This window comes from Mauremys mutica, chromosome 4 (genome assembly GCF_020497125.1).
Source record: "Mauremys mutica isolate MM-2020 ecotype Southern chromosome 4, ASM2049712v1, whole genome shotgun sequence".
Lineage (NCBI taxonomy): Eukaryota > Metazoa > Chordata > Testudines > Geoemydidae > Mauremys > Mauremys mutica.
Window position 1 is genome coordinate 71,829,909 of NC_059075.1, and position 21,445 is coordinate 71,851,353.

The window sequence follows — 21,445 nt, forward strand, 5'->3', positions numbered from 1 at the left end:
GAAGGGCTTGAGAAAGTTTTTAATAGTGTATATTGGGTTAGTGTTCAGAGACCCCAACCTTGGCCAGGGTCCCATACGGACAAATATAAAAAGATGAGGCTCCTGACCTCGCTTAGCTAGTGAAAGAAACAAAAGTCTTTCTTAACAGTCTGGTACAGAAATATGGGAAGGAAAGTAGAATGAAGGAGATGGAAACTGAGATACAGGGAAGGTTCGTGTTAGTAACAGTTTGAAGCTGATTAACATCACCCATGGGCTAGTAACAGACCTGTCAGGATCCAGATCTACTTAATTTCCTGTGAGGAGTCTGGTGGCACCTTAAAGACTAACAGATTTATTTGGGCATAAGCTTTCCTGGGTAAAAAATCCACCCACTTCTTCAGATGCATTGCACACTTCCCTATAGCGCCCCCTAGCCCACAAGCAGGACCAGGAAATCCCTTATAATTTAAAGTGACAGCTTGTACTATGAGTAAGGCTATGTTTATGTCATGAGACCTCTGTGACATTCTCTGTTTCAGCCCCAGAGGCCGAGGGACTGGAGCTGGCAGCCATCAGGGCCCAGGAAGGATTCCAGCAAAAGGGGACAGCCTCCTCATAGGGCCCTCCGCAAGATTCTAGTGACAGGCGACAGCCTCCTGAGGGGACCCTGCAACTCCCAGCTGCCATGGGTGGAGGGGAACACCCCTGCAGCTTCCAGCTGCTGCAGACAGAGGGAGTACCCCACAGCTCCCAGCCCAGGGGAAACCATGGACCCGTAGCAGCAAAAGTCATGGACAGGTCACAACTTCTGTGATTTTTTTTTTTTTGGCCTGTGACCTGCCCATAGGGCTGGTTCCAGGGGTTTTGCCACCCCAAGCGGCGGGGAAAAAAAAAGCCACGATCGTGATCGGCGGCAGCTCCACCGCGCCGCTTTCTTCTTTGGCGGCACTTTGGTGGCAGGTCCTTCCCTCCAAGAGGGACCGAGGGACCCGCCGCCGAAGAGCCCGATGTGCCGCCCCTTCCTCTTGGCTGCCCCAAGCACCTGCTTGCTGAGCTGGTGCCTGGAGCTGGCCCTGCCTGTCCGTGACTTTTACTAAAAATAACCATGACAAAATCTTAGCCTTAATTTTGAACACAGTGTTCAATGCACCACATGGGACAACTTGCAAAGGCAATACTAGTTGACTCCAAATTCATTGCAAGTGCAAACTTATGCTCTGGAGCCCCTTCCTCATCTTCTGTAGGAATCTCTGCAAGAGCTGAGGCTTCCCCCATTGCTGCTCCAAGTCATCTTCCAGGCTGCTGTGGAAACATTATCAGGCATTGTTTACTTTCTAGTCATGTGTAGGTTAATATTAATACTGATGTTGTTGTTGGGCTGTTCCCCACAGTAGTTGCCTTTCTGGGCTCCAGGGTCCCATCTTGACACTTATTTCTCAGAATTTATCTTAAGCATTTCACCTTGGTACTCCAATGTTCTGGTGTATCATTAGTTTTCAGTATGCTGTTAGTTTTCTTAGCCCCTCAGGCAGTGGCGGATTAACAAATTTGCCGCCCCTAGGCCCTCAAAAATATGCCATCTCCTCCCCCCCCGTGCCAGCTCACCTCCGCTCCCCCGTGGCAAGCCTGTGAGGGAGTGGGGAGAAGGGGAGTTGTGGTGCGCTCGGGGGATGGTAGAGGTGGAGTGATGGTGAGCTGGGGCAGGGAGCGGTTCCCTGCCCCCCCCAAAGAGTTACTCCCCGCGCCTGCCGGCCCCAGGTCACCTCCGCTATCCCCGAGCGCCGATACTTGCTTCTCCCTCCCCCACCAGCGCTTTCGTGCGGCAAGCCTGGGAAGGAGGGGGGAGAAGGGGAGTTGCGGCGCACTCGGGAGATGGCAGCAGTGGAGCGGAGGTGAGCTGGGGCGGGGAGCAGTTCTCGCCCCGCCCACACCTGGGTTACTCCCCGCGCCCGCGGGCCCCAGCTCACCTCTGTTCCGCCTCCTCCGAGTGCCGCTACTCGCTTCTCCCTCCCTCCCAGCGCTTTTGCGTGGCAAGCCTAGGAGGGAGGGGGGAGAAGGGAAGCACAGTGCGCCGGGGGGAGGAGGCTGGCCGGGGATTTGGGGAAGGGGCGGAGTTGGGGAGGGGGTGTAAGCAAATTTGCCACCCTAGGCCTAGGCCTTGTTGGCCTAGGCGATAATACGCTGCTGCCCTCAGGAAGGAAAACTGCTCTGCAATTTCAAACCATATCCATTCAGGAGGACAGCACTGATAATGGACAAACATTTCTACTGTGGAGACAACCACCAAGTGCAGGGATTTCATATTTGCCTGCAAATCTGAGCCAGACAGTGACCCAGACATGTACAGACACACTCACTTAGACATTTAAAATGGAATTCATGTGTTCACAAAAAGCCAATCCTGCAACATGCCAAGAGTCTCCTCTGTGACAAGTTCAGTAAAAACTAATAGCATTCTGTATTCGCAGAGCTGGGTTCAAACAATTAACTGAACCTTTTTAGCAGGTCTGATTTTATTTACAGCCCAGGTGCTAAAACTGTTCATGCTGCATTTTTACTGACGTAATAAATATATGATGGTACGTGGAAGGGAAATGGCAACTGGGATTGGTTGGGGGAGGATTAGATCTAGATTTTTCATCCTCTTTCCCTTTAAGCAATTCTAAATTTCCCTTCAAAATATAAAAATAGGACTTTTTTTAAATTTTTGTGACGTAAAGTTTCTGAAATTAAAACTTGACTCATTCCCTGACTAAATAGTGGGGTTCCCATGTACCTCCTACCCCACCCCTCTGATGCAGTCTCCTGTGTGTAAGTCCTTTCCTGTAGACAAGCAGAGACAACTTGTTCTTCATCTCAAGGTGACCCTCCTAAATGGCCCTTGCTGCCAAATTGGAGCTGATAGCTCTACATAAGAGGGTGTCAAACCAAATTTGATATCGTAATGAGTTCCTATCCAATCTCTGTTGTACTACAGAACTAAGAAAATGATAGCTGGAGGGAGTCTTCTTCCTGTGTCCTGAAAAATCACACTGAATGCTGACACCTGCAGCCATCCTGGAAAACTGAGGTGAGCTGGAGTGGTAAGACAAATGCTGCTGTTTTAGGGTTTCATCCTACTTCAACCTTCAGTGCTGTACCCAGAGAGAAAAGATGGGTTCTTTATGGATTCTCTGAACAGCTTCTCTGTGTGTTGAACCCTTGACATACTTCAGGCTAGTGTACAGTTGACAAAGAAATTAAGGCTCCCTGACTATTACTCTGAGGCTATGAATTGACACCTTAGCCTCTTTTTGTTACTTACTCATAATTTTTTATTAGTTTCTGATGGCGTGACCAGAATTACATTGCAACTAATTACAAATGTCTTAGGCTGTACACACTCCCACCAGGGCCCCTTTGTGTTATATGCTGTGCAACTGCATAGGATAATACAGTCCCTTATTAAGATGAGTATCCGAGGGGTAGTTGTGTTAGTCTGGATCTGTAAAAAGCAACATTGCCTCTGCCTCTGGAAATTTCCACCACATGCATCTGACGAAGTGGGTATTCACCCACGAAAGCTCATGCTCCAATACTTCTGTTAGTCTATAAGGTGCCACAGGACTCTTTGTCGCTTATTAAGATGAGTTTGTCATCTGTATTCAGAACCCCTACAGTAATATTACTCAATAAAGAGAACCTAAGGAGAAAACTGTCCAGGTAAAAAGAGCTTCCAAAGGTTTTAGGCAGTAGTGACATAAATACCCTTTTCTTAGTATTAGCTATGATATACATAAGGAGGCTTTCAGCACTGCATCCAGTAGGACACACTAGCACTGCCTGTGGGAAGACAAAAGACGGATAAACTAAGGTCCTTTAGGAGAATCAACATGTTGCAGGCAGTAGCAAATGAACTTTGCTAAACAGCATGAAAGACATTTACTTTGGAATATCCAAACTTTTTACTGAGGGGGCAAACCAATGTTGCCAAGAGAATAATTGCTTCCCTGCAGTGATGCCCCTAACTGATTCTTCAAGACCAGTTATAAGTCTTACAAGTTACTGCTTGGAATTGACAGTACATTAGTCCCAAACGATCCTGAGTGGAATAACCACCAGCTAAAGAAAAATTGGTCCTTTTTATAACAATAATGGATATTTGGTCCTCTATGTACAAGCATTGGTGGGTACCTTAAATATAAATGATTAATTTACAATATTAGCAACTAAAGCACTATGTCCAAGGTAAGTCTGAAGCAGGAGGAGGAGGGAAGAAACCATCCTCTACACTTCCTCCAGTCACAGAACACAATTTCCCTGAGAAGAGAAAATATGAAAAAATGAAATTAAGAGATGTAAGTGTGTACTGGCATTTGAAGGATGTAAAGATGCTCTTGTGGATAAGGCAAAAGATAGAGTAAAAAAAATTGTGTTCTAGTCTCTGCCACAGACATGCTCAGGGCTCAATCCCATTGAAGTCTATAGGAATGCCATTTACTTCAATGAGTGCAGGATCAGACCTTAAGTGCCTCTGTTTCCTCACCAGTAAAATGAGAATAATACTCAACTCACAGAGGTTTTGTGAGGCTAAATTAATGTTTGTAAATGCTTTGAGATTCTTGGATGAATGAGGCTAGAGAAGGGCAAAGCATTATTAAACACTAAGAAGGGAGGGGAATTGTTTAGGATTATCCACAATAGTATAACTAGGAGTAATAAGAATAAGAGCATGTCTTCACTACCAGTGTTAAAGCGCTGGCCTCCCAGTGCTCTAAAAATAACCACCCCCATGAGGGGAATAGCTACGGTGCTAGGAGCACGGCTCCCAGTGCTGGAGCACGATCTACACTGGCACTTTACAGCGCCGAAACTTGCAGCGCTCGGGGTGTTTTTTTCACACCCCGGAGTGAGAAAGTTGCAGCGCTGTAAAGTGCTAGTGTAGACAAGCCCTAAGTTTCTGTCAGATCACCTCATGATAAATCTGTGTGCATATACTAAACAAATGGTAAAATTCACCTGATCCCCACCTACCGATAAGTACCCTCAGTCTAAGTTTAAAAAAAAGAAAAACGAATGAAGAAATTTGTCTTGCACCATGTCCTCTATTATTGAGCAAAGGAAATATATAGGTATCAGGAATAAATTTCCAAACAAGGAAGTCTTAATATTGATCTTGTCATTTAAAAGTAGACAGGATAGAGTACTCGAGAATTTAAAAGGTCAAGTTCCCACTTCAACAGGAATTAACCCATATTACATACACTTTTTTGATAATTCTTTATGCTGTTAAATATATACCTCAATACATGCAGTCTGTGCACAATGGTCAAGGTAAGAACCTAGACTTTTATATCAAATCCTCATTTTGTTGCACTAATGCAGGTTTTTGCATTTAATTTTTTATAAAAAAAATTATAGTAAACTAGTGAGTGTGCAGTCATTAAGAAAAAATCCTTGTCCTTGGAAATTAGATATTACCTCATCTGTGGATGAACACATCTGCTAGTGTAATGTACTGCACCCAATACAACAACAAAATAAATACATGTTCTTGTACAGGGCATCTGAAAGATGATGCAAGGTGATCTTTTCAGCATAAAAGTAGGACAGGTACATCATAGTAATAGAGAAAATTGTTTTACTTTTTCATTAGAACCAATTCCAGGAGGGCATTTGTGGAACAGTTCGGCTTTTTCTGGTCCTCAAAGTCTGAAATGGTATCTTGTGGTGATAGCATTGAGGGATAAGGTAAGCATCCTGGATTTGATTCAATTCCTGTTCTAGTTTTAGCCCACTTTGCTTATGTAGGAGAAATATTCCCAGGTTATGTGTGAACTAACTGTTTGACAGTCCCTGCTGGAAACATCAGTTATGTACTAACAGTGCAGTAGCTATAAATCACAGAGAAATGTCGTGACCTACACTGGACAAGGCTGCTTTCTAATTCAAAGGCCACTGCTAATTAATCCTTCCCATAAACTGAAGGGGAGAATACTGTATCAGAGCTAGGTCATCCTGAGCTAAAGAAGAACAAAATTTCCCATAGGATCAAAAATTATTTTACTAATGTAAACTAATAAAGAAATTCTTTCACCTGCCATTTGTGGAACACAGTAGGTGTTTAACTGTGCACAACACCATATAACAGGAAGGACAAAGAAGCGCAGCTGTCAACTGCAGTGCAAATTTAAGGAGGTGGAATGTAAGCATTAGTGATTACATTTGGCAAAGACACCACAGATAACACCAAGTCTTGGAAAAAGTGCCATAGAATTTTGAATGACAACAAATAATCAGGGCTTCAAATTTACATTTCATTCAAAAGACAGCACCTTCAAACAGCATAGTGCCCCATAGAACCATGTTGGGGCAATGGAGCAGGGCTGCCTCAAAGGGAAGGAGATTACCTACTCAAACACCAATATCCCTTACTGTTACATATGTAATTGTTCCTTGACTCATCTAAGGGCCGATTTGCACTGGGAATATTTTTATCAATGTAGCTACACTGGTGCAAGCCCTTAGAGTTGATACACTTGTGTGGCTTAACCCAGTTTAAATCCAGGATAAACTGCACCACTGCAAGTCCCATATCGCATTGGAGTAGCACATCTACACAGGGAGTTTGCCCTAGCACAGCTATGCTGATACAAATATACCCAGTATAGCTAAGTCCTAAATTTTCAAAGTCCAAGTACTCACCAGCCTGACACATATGAGTTTGCAAGATCTTCCCAGTGCCAGGTGATATTGCTGAACTCAGGAAACAAAGTAACAGAAATAAAATTACATGCCTGTTCAAAATAGTTTAATTTTTTTTTTACTTTTTGCTCAGAGTCTCTTCTAATCTCCTCAAGTGACACCTTTTTATGGATTAAGTGCTTCGTTCAGGGTGAGATCCTCAGTTGGTATAAATCAGAGTAGCTCCTTTGACTTTGGTGGAGCTATGATGATTTATACTAGCCGAAGGTCTGCCCCCCCATTTTTCTGCCCTAAATTACACCAGTGAAAGCTCATTGATTGTCATTGGTGACACTCAAATGAAAATAAGCACAGATTTGGACCAAAGTATCTGAAAGGAGTTTAACAATGAGACAGAGTGCCCAATCTGGCATGATCAGATCCTCTGGAGCCCAGAAAACATTTGCAAAATTTCTTTATTGACTGGTAATTATTTGGATAGCTTACCTTCTAAATTATACTTTATGGAAATGCATAATTAATTAGCACATAGTACTGACATTGTAGGTGGGCAAGTTAATCCCAGCATGCATTGCCTATGGAAAGGTGGTATTGTAGTTTAGGTTATTTCCTCAGGATACCTAGGAGGATAAATTCCAGACCCTGTGGTAGACATGCCAGTGGAATGAGTCAGATCACCTCAGAGAACACTAAGTATAGGGTGAGGATAGGTTGTTTGCTTGATTGTTTTTTAAATTTATTGTATAACATCCATTACATCCATTCAAATAAAAACAACAACTGGAAAATAGCAAATTAATTTACAGTGTCTTTTAAGCTATTTTATACTACAGTGTTTCTTCCAAACAAGAAATAAAAGCCCAAATGTATTCAGGAGAGGGAGAAAATGTCAGTTGCATACTATCTTAAAGTAGGAGTTCCAGGCCCTGAAATAAAACACTTCCATCTCTTCTGCAAATGACACAATCCCTAATGAATTCCAGAGGGAGGGTCCAGTTTGGATTAGAAATAACCTCACTGATATCTTTGAAGTGCTTTTCCAGTCACAGACCCCTATTTTAGGGAAATGAAAGCTGTCATTGAGATGTCCTCACTTGTGTCTAGGCAGGGCTTACAGAGTTCTACATCAGCAGAGTATATTGAAACAGCACGAACTGGTGAAAGGTTGAGAGAAAGTAAAGACCAACCTCATCCATTAGCTCCTGATTTAGAGAAAACAACATCCAGCGCCTTCTTTTGGTGACAGGCAGAGATGCTGACAATAAACAGTGTCCTAAAATCACAGATAACCAGCCAGCAAGGCATGAGCTCAATTACATTTGTAAATCAGAAGACTGAGTTCCATGGCAGATGGATAACCCGAGTAGGGAGGCTAATCCAGTAACTATGACACATCAGTGGGTAAGAAAGTTTACAGGGACTTAAAGAAAGGGAGTGGGAAAATGTTACCCTTGTTTACAATGGATAAAGAAGGCTTTAAACCTTTTTTTGGTTTTAGTTTACTTTTTACCTTAGAAATATTAAGAATATCAAGTCTAGTTTCTCCTGTTTTCCTAGAAGTCTTACATGGAGAAGTGAAAAATATGGAGTAGGGGTGTGAATAGGAAGAATTTCATCCCTCACTCAGGTTGCACTTGCTTGATATTTGATGTCAAAAACCTAGTCATTGTCCAGTCATCCATACTCTCTTCCAGGACAAGCACGGTCAATAACATTTGAATTACTAATGTAAATCCCAGACTTTTTTTTTTTAAAAAGGCTTTCATCTGCCTCAGGCTTATATATTTTACATTTTGGCCAAAATGGTCCAGTTCTGAGAATGAGGCTAGGGAAAAATATGTTTTGCCCAATCTTAAAAAAATTGAGACCTTTTTATAAAGCTCTAGCACCTCCTGTTTTGGAACAGGGACTTGAAATTTGGCACAGAGGGAGAGGTGACCTTTGCACCAGGGCTGTGAAAAATCCGTCCACATTTGGCCAATTTATAAAAGTCTATGAAAATTGCAGTTTATACACACTCAGTTAAGCTAGAGCTTAACATTAAAAATCTCCAGAGTCCATCTTTGCTGAGCATTTGCCAACCTCTCACAGCTCCCAGTGCTGACCAGACTGCTCATGTGTCATTCCCAGAACAACAGAGGATGCTCTAGCCCTGGACTAACCGGCTCACAAGGAGTTTTGCTGTAGAGACTGCTTCTTCCTAGCTTTCCTTGGGTGGAGCGAGGCTAGGCACCAGAAATGAAAGCAGGGTATCTCTCTCTCCTTTGACACTCCCCCACATCCCATTACTGGGACCCAGGCAGCATGGAAGAGTGAGCTATCTAGGGTGACCAGATGTCCCAATTTTATAGGGACAGTCCCGATATTTGGGGCTTTTTCTTATATAGGTGCCTATTACTCCCCATTTCCTGTCCTGATCTTTCACACTTTCTGTCTGGTCACCTTAAAGCTATCTGATGTGAATCCAGAAGGAATGAGAACGGGGGGGTGGGGTGGAGGAGGAAGAGGGAAAGGAGTAGATTGCAGGGCCGCCCAGAGGGGGGGGCAAAGGGGGCAATTTGCCCCGGGCCCCGCAGGGGCCCCCAAGAGAACAGCGGAGGCTCCCGCCTCCGCCCCTCTCCTGGAGCCTCAGCGCATCAAGCGCCGAGTCTCCGCCGGGGCCCCTGAGCCCCGCCCCGCTCCGAGCCGCGTGGTCAGGGGGCGGGGCTGGGAGCTCCAGGCTGAGCTCGGCTCCCTCCGCTCGGCGTTTTGCTCCCAGCCCCGCCCCCTCACCACGCGGCTCGGAGCAGGACGGAGCTCAGGCCCCGCCGGCCGCACGCTGCGGCTGTTCCGGCGAGGCGCTGAGACTCCGGGCGAGGAGGGAGCCGGGGGTAAGAGGCTGGGGCCGGGGCGGGGGGGAAGTGGGACCCGCCGCCGAAGCGCAGCCCGGTCTTCGGCGGTGGGGGCCCCCTTCCGTTCCGGGACCCGCCGCTGAAGTGCCCCGAAGACCCGCGGCGGGGACCCCCCCCCGCCGCCGAAGACCGGGCTGCACTTCAGCGGCGGGTCCCGCTTCGGCGGTAATTCGGCGGCGGGAGGCTCCCGCCGCAGGTCTTGGGGCACTTCGGCGGCGGGTCCCGGAACGGAAGGGCCCCCCGCCGCCGAAGACCCCGGGCCCCCGGATTCCTCTGGGCGGCCCTGGTAGATTGGGAGGACTGTAGTGAGACTGAGATTGGAGAGGTGGGGGAGAGAAACTGACTGGGATTTGTGGGGGGGGAACTGTGACTGATTGGGAAAAGAACACTGAGGTCAAATGAGGAACTGGGCAAAAACTGGGACTCTCTGGCTAAGGAGACTAGGAACCAATGGAGGGGGGAGAACAGAGGCAGGGAAATGAAGTGAGATCTGACAAGGAGCTGGGATGTGCGGAGAGAAATGAGACTGGCTGGGCAAAGAGACTGGGACAAGGAGACGGGGGGACAGATTGGATAAGGAGTCCAAGGAGGGAAACTTGGACTGGTAGCCAGTAGCAAGGTGGGGAGAGACAAAACTGGACAAGGAGTCAGGAGGGGAGAACTGTGACTGGCATAAGGAGTTCTGGCATAAGGAGTTCAGGTGGGATGCAGGGGTTGGAGTGCCTGAATGCCTGGGGAGTGAAGATTGGGACTAGATAGGCAAAGAGAATGGGAATGGGACTAGCAATCAGGGATGGGGGAAGAGATAGAACTGGGACAGGTTGGAGGGGATGGGGCAGAAGGGAAAATGGGTAAGAGTCTGTGCCCACTAGAGCACACTCCTCTTGAGAGCCTGGAATGGAACCCACAATTCCTGAATTATGTGAAAAATTCACTGGCAAAGGGTGCATTTCATCTATCTCTAGTGAAGATCTATATCAGTTCTTCATTAGATCACGTGACAAAGGTCTGTGTGATGGATCTAAAGGTTCCAATCCTGCTGATGAACCATGTGGTTCAGTATAATACCACATGATGACATTTGTTTTTTCAGTTTCCTTTTTTTAAACACCTAGGAAATTAAACGCACAAAACTATTTAAAAATCATTATTAAGGTTGGAAGAGCCCCCACCCTGAGAATTTATGGTGTAGTCTTTATTTACATGATCACAGGCCTCATTCAGTCCACAAGACAGATGTTCAATTAATGAGTGGCTTTTAAATGTTTTGTTTTATTGGCATTGTTCAATGTGTTATTTATTGCATACTCTTCAAGTCCTGCTCTGAAGACAGAATTATTAATTTCTTCATGGGCTATTCTATAGGATCTGAATGCTTCCGCACAAGCATTAATTACATTAGTGAATCTTTATAAAACCCTGTGAGATGGGGGTAGTGGTACTTAACCCTATTTAACAGACGAGGAGCTGAGAGAGAAAGTTTAAAGTCAAAAGGGATCCACTAATTTTGGGTGCCCGATTTGAGAGGCCTAGGACATGATTTTTAAGTGTATTTAGCATTAATAGCACTTAATATATTCAAGCACAACTCTGATCGACTTCACTTGCAGCTGTGAATTCTTAGTACTTCAGAAAATTAGGCCGAAGTGTTTCAAGTTGGGCACTCAGAAAATGAACACAGTTAGCAACCACTTCTTTGGTTTAAGTGATTTGCCCTGTATCACATAGCAGCTCTGTGGCAAAGGCAGGAATAGAGTTCAGTACTCCAAGGCAAGATTCAGTTGCCTTAATCATTAATCCTTCCTTTCTCATCCTGCAACCCTGTCTCATTTGATACATACAATCCATACAAAATGAGACCGGAGTGCTACACGCAACAACAGCCTCCTTTAGTACACAATCCTCAGAGCAGGTCTATCCTATGCATTGAATACGGTGGAGGTCCTCTGGGGGAAAAAAATAGTATGTGATCATGTGATTGTCTTTAATCATAATACATATGTACAAGGGGGGCTGAATGCTGAAAATCATGTCCCAGCTAAGGGCAAATCCTATCACAGAGTAGAAGAGAATGGAATCTACAATTCTGAATTCTTTACTTTAACCAGAAGACCATTCTTTCTCTTCTCACTGTTGCCAACTGGAATTTATTTTTCACACAGTCCTCAATGAGGCATGGAAAGCCACAAAAACACAAAGGAGGCACATTTTGCTACATTATTAGAGTGACAGCAGAGCAGTAATATGAATTACTGTATCTACGTTTTCAAGGCGCTCACCATGACATTGTACACAGCGTTTCCTAGTGGCACAGATGGCTCTGAATAGGGTGTCTCCAAATATGCATTATTTACATAAACCACAAATGTGCATTCTGTTTACAGTAGATTCACACTTGCCTCTCTAATTTGCACCATCCTTGGGGCTTGTCTGGATGGGCAGATAGATTTATACCCCAGGCTTCTTCACACTATCTTGCCATGCCCTAACTGCCTGTGTGGACCATGCTGCCCTGCATTGAAAGTGCTCTAGTGCACTTTGATCTACACTGCTTTGAAACAGGAGTAGATCAAAGTCCACTAGAGAACTTTCAGTGCAGGATAGCAGGGTTCATGGACAGATAGTGCAGGGCATGCTAGTGCAAGGTAGATTTATACCCCAAGATGCCAGGCACTCACTGACTGTCCAGATAAGCCTTCATTCAGTTCCTTTTCTTTTTCAGTTCACTCTTCCCTAGAGTGAAAAAACGGTTACCAAACTTTCTGTAACCGTTGTTCTTCCAGATGTGTTGCAAATGTCCATTCCCTTGTAGGTGTCTGTGCACCCCAAACACAGTTCCTGGAAAATTTTCCCTTAGCAGTATCTGTTGGGTTGGCTGCAGTGCCCTCTGGCATGGCGCACTCATAGCACCGGTATAAAGGCCGGCCAGCCGACCCTCCCCTCCCTTAGTTCCTTCTTACCTCCCATGACAGTTGCTGGAATCTTTGGTTGCTTAGGCAATCATGTCTCAGTGATTTTTCTACCTAGAGTTGTTGTAAATAGTTTATAATTAAGTGAAATAGCTTAGACAGTGGGACAACCCCACTCTATAGGCGTGGCTGTCCTTGGCCCTGGTACTGAGGCATGCCCCGGTGGCCGGGATTCAAGTCTTGCTCCACATGCAACAGGTCCATGCCATTGAGCAACCTGCACTCACGCTCTCTCAAGTGCCACGGGGAAGCTCACAGGAAGGACCATTGCCAAATGTGCAAGGACTTCAAACCCAGAAGCACTAAGCTGCCTGACTGAAGTCCTACTTATGGAGGGAGCCCTAAGACTAACTTTGGAGCTGCACTCAGAGTCAGCACCAAGTACTTCAGCCTCAGTGCAGAGTGCACCATCATCTTTTAGAGCAGACAGGCCTTGTTAATCTTTGCAGCACTGCAAACATCTTGAGAAGAGCTGGCCCCCAGTGCCGAATGACAGAGGGCAGTCAGGCTGCTCCTCTCATAGACTTTAAGGTCAGAAGGGACCATTATGATCATCTAGTCTGACCTCCTGCACAATGCAGGCCACAGAATCTCCCCCAGCTCTGCACCATCAGGTGCCTATGGTGTTGATACAGCAGCAACCTGCGATGCCTCCCCAAGACTGGTGAAGCAAGCATTCAAAGAAGGAACTTTTCTTACTGCAGATGCTTGGTTTCATTTACTTGAGGGAAGCAATTATGTAAGAAACTTTGGTTGCCTTTGCTGTTGTATATACAGTTCTGTTTCTTGCTTTTTCTGTTGGGCTGATAGTTTTGTTTTAAAATATCCGATACTAGGATGAAACATCCCTGAGTCTTCAAGCATTGTCATGAATATAAGCAGAAGATAAACTTACAGACCATTAACACACTTAGTATGTTGCAGAGCTGGTTCTGCCAGTTCTAAGTTCAGATGTCACTTTAAGATGGCTAAAGGCTGGAGGGAGAGTCTTAAATCCTTAACTGCACCTAAAACTACTCAGATCCAATTAACTGTCACAGGAATCCTTCAAGGCATTAGATGTGGTATCTTTCTGGTAGGAATAAAGTTCTTCTATGATTTAGGGCCTTCAGTGATTCTTCAACAACTTCTAGATCCCTAAATGAATAATTTTTAATCAGTAAAAATTGAATTTTCAGTGGGAGTTGTCTTTGTTTCAGTGTGTGTATGTTTTAACATTGAAGCTAAGAGTCAGGTGGAGGGAGGTTTGTTTGTTTTTATTTTATTTTTTTATTTTTATTTTTTTGAAGTGGCTCAATAAAAAGCAGTCCCTTTTTCTTTCACTGTCACTTCCTTGTCTTCTTCAATAGTTTTTATCTGGTTATTTGTATGTGCTTGGTAGAAAATGCACATGAACCCCTTGTGACATTGCACTCCATATGTTTTATGGAAATACGCTTATGAGTGTGAATATGATGTAACTGGAATAAGCTTTAGGGAAAAGGTCTTTTCTAAGGTATCATAACAAAGGTAATAACCTACTGAATATGTTCCTCCTATTTGTATGTATGTATGTATCATTCTTGTATCTGAAGCTAGAAATATGAAGTATAACTCTGAGGTCCTATTGTAATTATACAAAGTACGGGCCATTAATGGTGGTTTAGAATCTTGATGGCTCTCACTGACTAGGACAATTAGTTGTAAATGTCTCTGTTTACCTACAAACCTTCCTATGTATGTGTGGGCCAGCCCAGGAAGAATAGAGGCTGGGGTCTCACAGGACACGTGATCATGTCACCTGATACTGGAATCCATCTTAAATCTGGTACTTTTCCATTTAGGAGGAGGGGTGGGGACCCAGAGAGAGAGAATATTCCCACCTTGTGCCAAAGCTATAAAAGGGGGTAGAACAGAACAAGGGAGGTGCAATCATGAGAAAGCCCCCGTTTTCCACCTGAAATGACTGTTGGAACTATCAAGGACTGTATCGGGGAAAGGATTGGGCCCAGACTAGGAAGGAGTCTAGTCTATGAAAGAAGCTTATTGGAGCATCTCTAATGGTGAGATATTATCTGTAATCAGTTTCTTAATGTATTAGGCTTAGACTTGCATGTTTTTGCTTTATTTTGCTTGGTGACTTACTTTGTTCTGTTATTACTTGAAACCACTTGAACTCTACTTTTTATACTACTTAAAATCACTTTTGTTTATTAATTAACCCAGATTAAGTGATTAATACCTAGGGGAGCAAACAGCGGTGCATATCTCTCTATCAGTGTTATAGAGGGTGGACAATTTATGAGTTTACCCTGTATAAGCTTTATACAGAGTAAAACAGATTTATTTGGGGTTTGGATCCCATTGGGAGCTGGGTGTCTGGGTGCTGGAAATAGGAAACCTGCTGAGCAGTTTTTAGTTCAAGTCTGCAGCTTTGGGGGTGTGGACCAGACCTGGGTCTGTGTTGTAGCAGGCTAGCATGTCTGGCTCAACAAGGCAGGGTTTTGGAGTCCCAAGCTGGCAGGGAAGAGGTTCAGGCTCAGAGATAATGTCATCATGTCAACTGACAGTCCCAAGGGGGTCTCTGTGACCGAACCTGTCACATCCCTCGTATAGTCATCGACTATTAAATGGAGTGAAAATCCCATATACTGCAGTGGGGCTAAGAGATAACCCTTAAACTTGCTTTACAAACAAACTTGAGTTATAAAGGGTAACTTCATAACACACACACGATGAAAATCTCTAGGAAATTTTAAAAAGTGGCAGCCTGTACAAAATATGAGAGCCCACACTCTTTCCAGGGAAAACTGCAAAGAATACAGCATACCACTGTCCCACACCTGTCACAGGCTCCCAGGTCTTAGTGTTTAAGGCCTTCGGATCTTTTAAGATGTGATCTTTAAGGAGCAATCCCTTATTCACAACCCACAGGCAACCAACAAGGTCCAGGACAAACCTTGTGAGGACCAGAGATTAAGGGATGTTGGCCAAGAACCACCACTTCTGAAAAACCAACTGGATGAGATAAAAAAACTAATCCAAAGCCTAAGTGTTTTCAGAGCATGCTTTGATAGTCATTTTGCAAAAGCCTTCCACAATAACAAAACAAAGAACAACAGAGAGGCAAAAAATGCAGTAAAGCAAAACAGGCAAATCTAGGAAAAGCAAACAACAGAGACAATTCTTTGGACAGTTCAATATGAATATTAATTAGATTGAAATACTTGAAGAGCAACTCTGTGTAGCTCATAAACTTGTCTATTTCACCAACTGAAGTTGCTCCAACAAAAGATATTATCTCAGCCACCTTGAAATACTTGACAGGTTTCAGAGTAGCAGCTGTGTTAGTCTGTATCTGCAAAAAGAACAGGAGTACTTGTGGCACCTTAAAGACTAACACATTTATTTTAGCATGAGCTTTCGTGAGCTGCAGCTCACTTCTTCGGATGCATAGAATGGAACACACAGACAGGAGATATTTATACATACAGAGAACATGAAAAGGTGGAAGTATGCATACCAACAGGCAGAGTCTAATCAATTGAGATGAGCTATCATCAGTAGGAGGAAAAAAAACTTTTTGAAGTGATAATTAAGATGGCCCATAGAAGGTGTGAGGAGAACTTAACATAGGGAAATAGAGAAATAATTGAATCTATTAAGTTCTCCTCACACCTTCTATGGGCCATCTTAATTATCACTTCAAAAAGTTTTTTTCCCTCCTACTGATGATAGCTCATCTCAATTGATTAGACTCTTCCTGTTGGTATGCATACTTCCACCTTTTCATGTTCTCTGTATGTATAAATATCTCCTGTCTGTGTGTTCCATTCTATGCATCCGAAGAAGTGAGCTGTAGCTCACGAAAGCTCATGCTAAAATAAATTTGTTAGTCTTTAAGGTGCCACAAGTACTCCTGTTCTTTTTTCTTGAAATACTTGGACATTATGTGGCACAGGCTCCCCCTAGTGGTAAAAAGCTTGCATGAATATTTCTATAAGAAAATAGATATCTCAGCCAGACTTAGTGGTATTACACTGTTTCTGATTTTAAATAACTTGCAGTAAGGCTTGAGCTGATTTCCAAGGGCATAAGAGGAAGGGGCCCCTACAAGCTTTGAGCTCTTATCATTGAGTAATCCTTAATCAAAAATTAAACAAAGTGGAAAAGGTGAGTGATATGTGCAATCTATAGTAACCTTTTTCCTGCTAAGAACTGTCTATATTTATCTCTTGTCTTGTGAGATTAACCAGCAGTAGAGACCTTCAAAAGAGGTGAAAATGACTGTAAAACTGCGCTCACAAATCTGGTATGATCTAGAGACCACACTGAGAGAAGAATACTGTGTAATAGACATCCAAGCAGCAGCTCTGTATATCTCAATGATGGAAACATTGCTGAGGCATGTAGTGGAGGCTGCCTTACCCACAGCTGAACATGCTGTAATCCCCATAGTTGGCTGAACACCTGCCAAGTCACAGTATTCATGTGTGTGTGTATATATACATACATACAGTATTTGCGCACGCGTGTGTGTGTGTGTATGTATGTGTATATATACACACACACGCGCGCGTGCGAATACTGTGACTTGGCAGGTGTTCAGCCAACTATGGGGATTACAGCATGTACACACACACACACAAATAAATAGTATGTTGAGCTGGACTGATGCCTGGTCTTAACCATATATGCAACAAAATCTAGATGTGAATGAAGGTTGGAGGAAAATAGAAGCAGATTAATGACTTTATTGAGCTTGAAACTAGAAACCACATTTGATAGGAGTTTGGGGTGAGAACACAAGACCACCTGTACACTGCATAAATAGATCATGCTCTGTACTGAGACATACAACAATCAGGCAGTGCAAGAGGGCATTAGGACTGACTCCATCAGATTCAAGCCAATTTCTTCAGCATACATGAGTTCAGTTCATTCCCTTAGTCAGCATTACTGCCTCCAATTAGAAACCAAGTCAGATACTCTTTTCTGAAGAGTACTCCAGTTTTTATTTAATTAAATATTATTCAGGCCACCTTATTGGTTTGTTACTGATGGTCAACCCCCCAAGTATACGGTTCTTCAGAGGCAATGCCTGATATTAATAGCTCACGTATAAGCAACTTTTACATCTGTAATGCCTTTGCAGAACCATACTTATCCAGCCCTCCTTTTTAAAGACTTTGATTATTCAAAAGGAGCAGCGCAGGTTAGGTTACAGACCCTTTCAAGCCTCACTCCAAACTTCAGTTTCATGAAAGAACTATGTGCAGAATGGAATTTACAATCCCTGATTTCACCAGGAAAGATTGCCAATAAATATTCTCCCCTGCTCCTTCAATAGAACCCCAGCACTGCTCTGAAGGGAACAACTCTTCTAGGCTGAGGTAAATACACTCTGTTTATTCAGTCCTGGGATATTTCACACTTAAATGGGGGATAATTAGCACTCAGAGGACCATTAAGATTACCATTGTACAAATCTTGCTCTGAAGGATTTATAATCTAAATTGGTGAAAAACAGACAAAAGGACAGGGAACAGAATACCATATAAATGCAAAGTGGTCAGGACAATAGGCTCACGGTTTGTTAATTTCTGCTTTTTTTTAATTAGGGAAGGATCAGACATAATCCTGTAAACCCTGATTTTATTTCTATGCCTAAAAGAACCCCTTGTCATGGCAATGAATGAAGAAAATGGGCTTTTAGTATTATTTCAGTGTTCACCATTAATATTCTTTAAAATCTTTCTTGGAGGAGACAAAAATGTCTTTGATTTTACACCATTATATTAAAAAAAACTTTAGAAGATAGTTACCATTAAAAAATAACTTGGAATGCTACATACATTAACATTGTATCATGTTTGAGAACATAGTATTTCCACTATTTCAAGAATGGAATTTATTTTATATATGCATATTATGTATTATTTATATAGACAATTACATTTCAGAGTCAAATAGATCAATGGGAAGAAACACTGGAGGATAAAAGCCATCAGTGGTTAAATGATAGTTTATTTTCACATTCAGACAGCTGTACAGTCTTCTATAAATAGATACGGTCCTAGAATATTTACATCATTTCTTCACCCATTCCTCATGCATTCCACTCAAAATGGTAAATACCCTGACTAAGCCAAACAGGATTATTTCTGGGTGCAATTACTCAGAAGCCTATGTCAAATCAAATAGCACTCCAGCTTGTGTTAGAGCACTCCATCAGATATTTTACATTTAAGATTATTTTCTCTAGATCCTCTCTCCTTCCAGCATTTCAGGGGCTTTTTCCTCCCCCTCGGTAGAGTTCAGTACAGTTCATAAAGAACAGTGTTCAAACATCCATTCTCAGCCTACTTAAAATAAGGTGCGAGATGGATACTTTAACTGAGGGTGCTTCATTACACAGTATTTGCAAAACTCTGAGATATACATGTACAGTTTGACAGAAGCAGTAGTTAAAAAACAAAATCTGGAACCAGCATTTACAGTACCATCATCACAAAAAGTTGAATCCCCACAATGCACTTTGCATAATCTTGTGGGTTTCTGCAAGTTTTCTACAGAACCAGTGTACGCAGACTCTAATAGAAGTGCTTTAGAGAGATTGTAGTGATAATCCCACGTTACACAAGTTTGCCATATGCTTCAGCCAACAGCACTCACTCTCTAAGTTTTTACCTCTCTTTACTTATTCCTACACACTTAGATTAACTGTTCTAGCTACCACAATATGCATATATTAATTAACTGCACTCCTGGGATGTTAGCAGAGTGGCTCTAATTTCCCATTTGAAAAACACACGTTACATGCATATCAGTTTGAAGGGGATTTCGTCAGGAAAGCCTCCAAGTTTCTCCCCTCCATGGTGCCTATCCATTATTAAAAGCAAGCAATCCTTCGCCCACCAGAGAAGTACTAATTCCATAGTTTTATACATTTAACATTCAATCTTAAAAGCACCATATCTAATTGTAGGCTATTTCGGAGGAGTTTAAGGTAGCTAAATTGCTCATCTTTACTGAAAAAATTTGAAGGGCCATATGGCAAGAACTCCAAATTGGTGGGTAAAGTGTGAAAACACAGAAGGAAAATAATACAAACTATCACAGTTAAACAACGACAGGTGATCCATTCAGGACCAAGCTGCTTCCTTTGTGCATATTTTTTTGAAGAATCTGAAAGCAGAGGCCTACAGCTGTAAGTGAAGAAACCTGTGACACAGGCACCACTGGAAACAAAAACAACTGAACTCCAGATGCATTAGTCTTCTTGGAAATGGAATTCCAAAGGATTGCCCAGAGCAAGCCATCTTCAGTTATAGCTGGATGCTGATGATCAGAACTGTCTGATAAGCACAGCTGGTGTAAAAACTCCAGTAAGAATGAATTCAGCAGGAGAATGAACAAGGAAGTTTTAATTTTTTGTAAGGGGAAGGACTTGCAGGATCATACATAAATAACCAAGTTCTAACTGGAGTCAGCAACGTGAGCTCCAGTAACAGCAACAGAAATGGGAGTATTACACACCAATGTGCCAGTGGGCAAGCATTTCCCAATATTGTGATCAGCTGGAAACCGGCCGAGGGGGTTTGCTTTTGTTTTCTACCTCTTTCCCACGAACAGCAGCCACATAAGAGAAGAGACACAACACGGAATAGCAGATCTCATGGGCCTAGAAAATGTTAGAAAAGGAGATAATGAGATTCCAGATAGTTACCGCTTCACAAAAATACAATGACAGATTTGTATTTACTGTATATTCTCCCTCCTTCAAAGTCCTATTCAGAGTGCACCTTTCAGAACAGCATAGAGAGCTCTGGCTAGAGGAAAAAAAGCATGGGGGTGGGGGGAAGGTAATGGCACAAGCTACCTCACACTATCCTCATGATGAGGTGGAAAGGAAAGATCCAAGAGTTGTTAATTATACCAAATGAGAGAGGATTTCAGGGTTAGAACATCGGAAATCATACCATAGAAGAGAACAACGGTCCATCTAGCTTTGTATCATGTCTTTAACAGGTGCCAATGCTAAGCTGTACAGCGCTGCAAGGACTCCTTTGGTGGTAAAGAAAGGGACTATCTAAAATTACTGTAACACATCTAATTGTCCAGTACTGTCCCTTGAATCACAGTGGTGGTGGTGGGCTTTCTTCCTTACTCCCAGTTATGATCATTTTATGCCCAGAGACAGGGACTGCTAGCCCTTGTAATTTCATCCCAGCTAATATAACTGTAGATATTATTTTTCATATAAATGTCTAATACTGAGCTATTTGCTTCATTATTCTATGACAGAAAGCAGCATAGTTTAATTGTACATGGCATTAAAAAGTATTTGCAATCATGCTTTAAATTATTCAGTTTGTTGCCATTTAATTCAAGAGCCATCTTTTGGCATTATGGGAGGCAGTATAAGCCAATGAAGGCTGGGGTGTGGGAGATCAGAGTTGTATTCCTAGCTTTGCCAGTGATCTGCTGGCTGACCCTGGGCAAGTTACTTCACCTTGCTGTGCCTCTGCTTCCCCTATCTGTAAAGTGGGGCTGATACTATCTTTGTAAAGCACTTTGAGTTCTATACATTTAAAAACTCTATATAAGAGCTAGGTGTTATGATGAAGGAGGTAAATTTGATTGTTCTTGTGCTATAGAATGTCATAAAATGGCTTACATAAACTAGCACACATTTTCATGTAACCTGATTTTTCCTTCCCACTGTATTCTCTTCTTTGTTCTGGAATCTACTACTCCTGGGTGAATTCTGTGCATGTGCAGAATTTATGCCCCCTGCAGACTTCTATGCTTCCCCGCAGAAAAATGACTTTCTGACAGGGAAGCAAAGGGAAGCCACAAGAGCAGTCATGCTCAGAAGTTAGACCCACCTTTCATCTTTTTGTGGATTAGGCACTTTGGTCTGCAGAGTCATCAATT

The 21,445-nt window shown here is 43.0% G+C and overlaps 1 protein-coding gene and 1 long non-coding RNA gene across 38 annotated transcripts in view; one reads left to right on the top strand and one right to left on the bottom strand.

Annotated features, from left to right (window-relative positions):
* LOC123370060 overlaps positions 1–21,445 on the top strand; it is a 32,226-nt gene that overhangs the window by 769 nt on the left and 10,012 nt on the right. For 2 of the 3 annotated variants that reach the window (XR_006579261.1, XR_006579260.1), the window contains exons 2-4: positions 522–780; positions 2,960–3,052; positions 5,618–5,712. This is a non-coding gene — a long non-coding RNA (uncharacterized LOC123370060). Of the gene's footprint in view, positions 1–521; positions 781–2,087; positions 2,844–2,959; positions 3,053–5,617; positions 5,713–21,445 lie in introns of those variants that run through there. The other variant, XR_006579262.1, reaches the window with a different exon arrangement.
* MADD (MAP kinase activating death domain) overlaps positions 18,513–21,445 on the bottom strand; it is a 119,360-nt gene continuing 116,427 nt past the window's right edge. For all 35 annotated transcript variants that reach the window (XM_045016267.1, XM_045016263.1, XM_045016272.1 and 32 more), the window contains one exon: positions 18,513–20,189. In XM_045016267.1, coding sequence (XP_044872202.1) covers positions 20,082–20,189 — 108 coding nt within the window. In that variant the 3' untranslated portion in view covers positions 18,513–20,081. The remainder of the gene's footprint in view (positions 20,190–21,445) is intronic.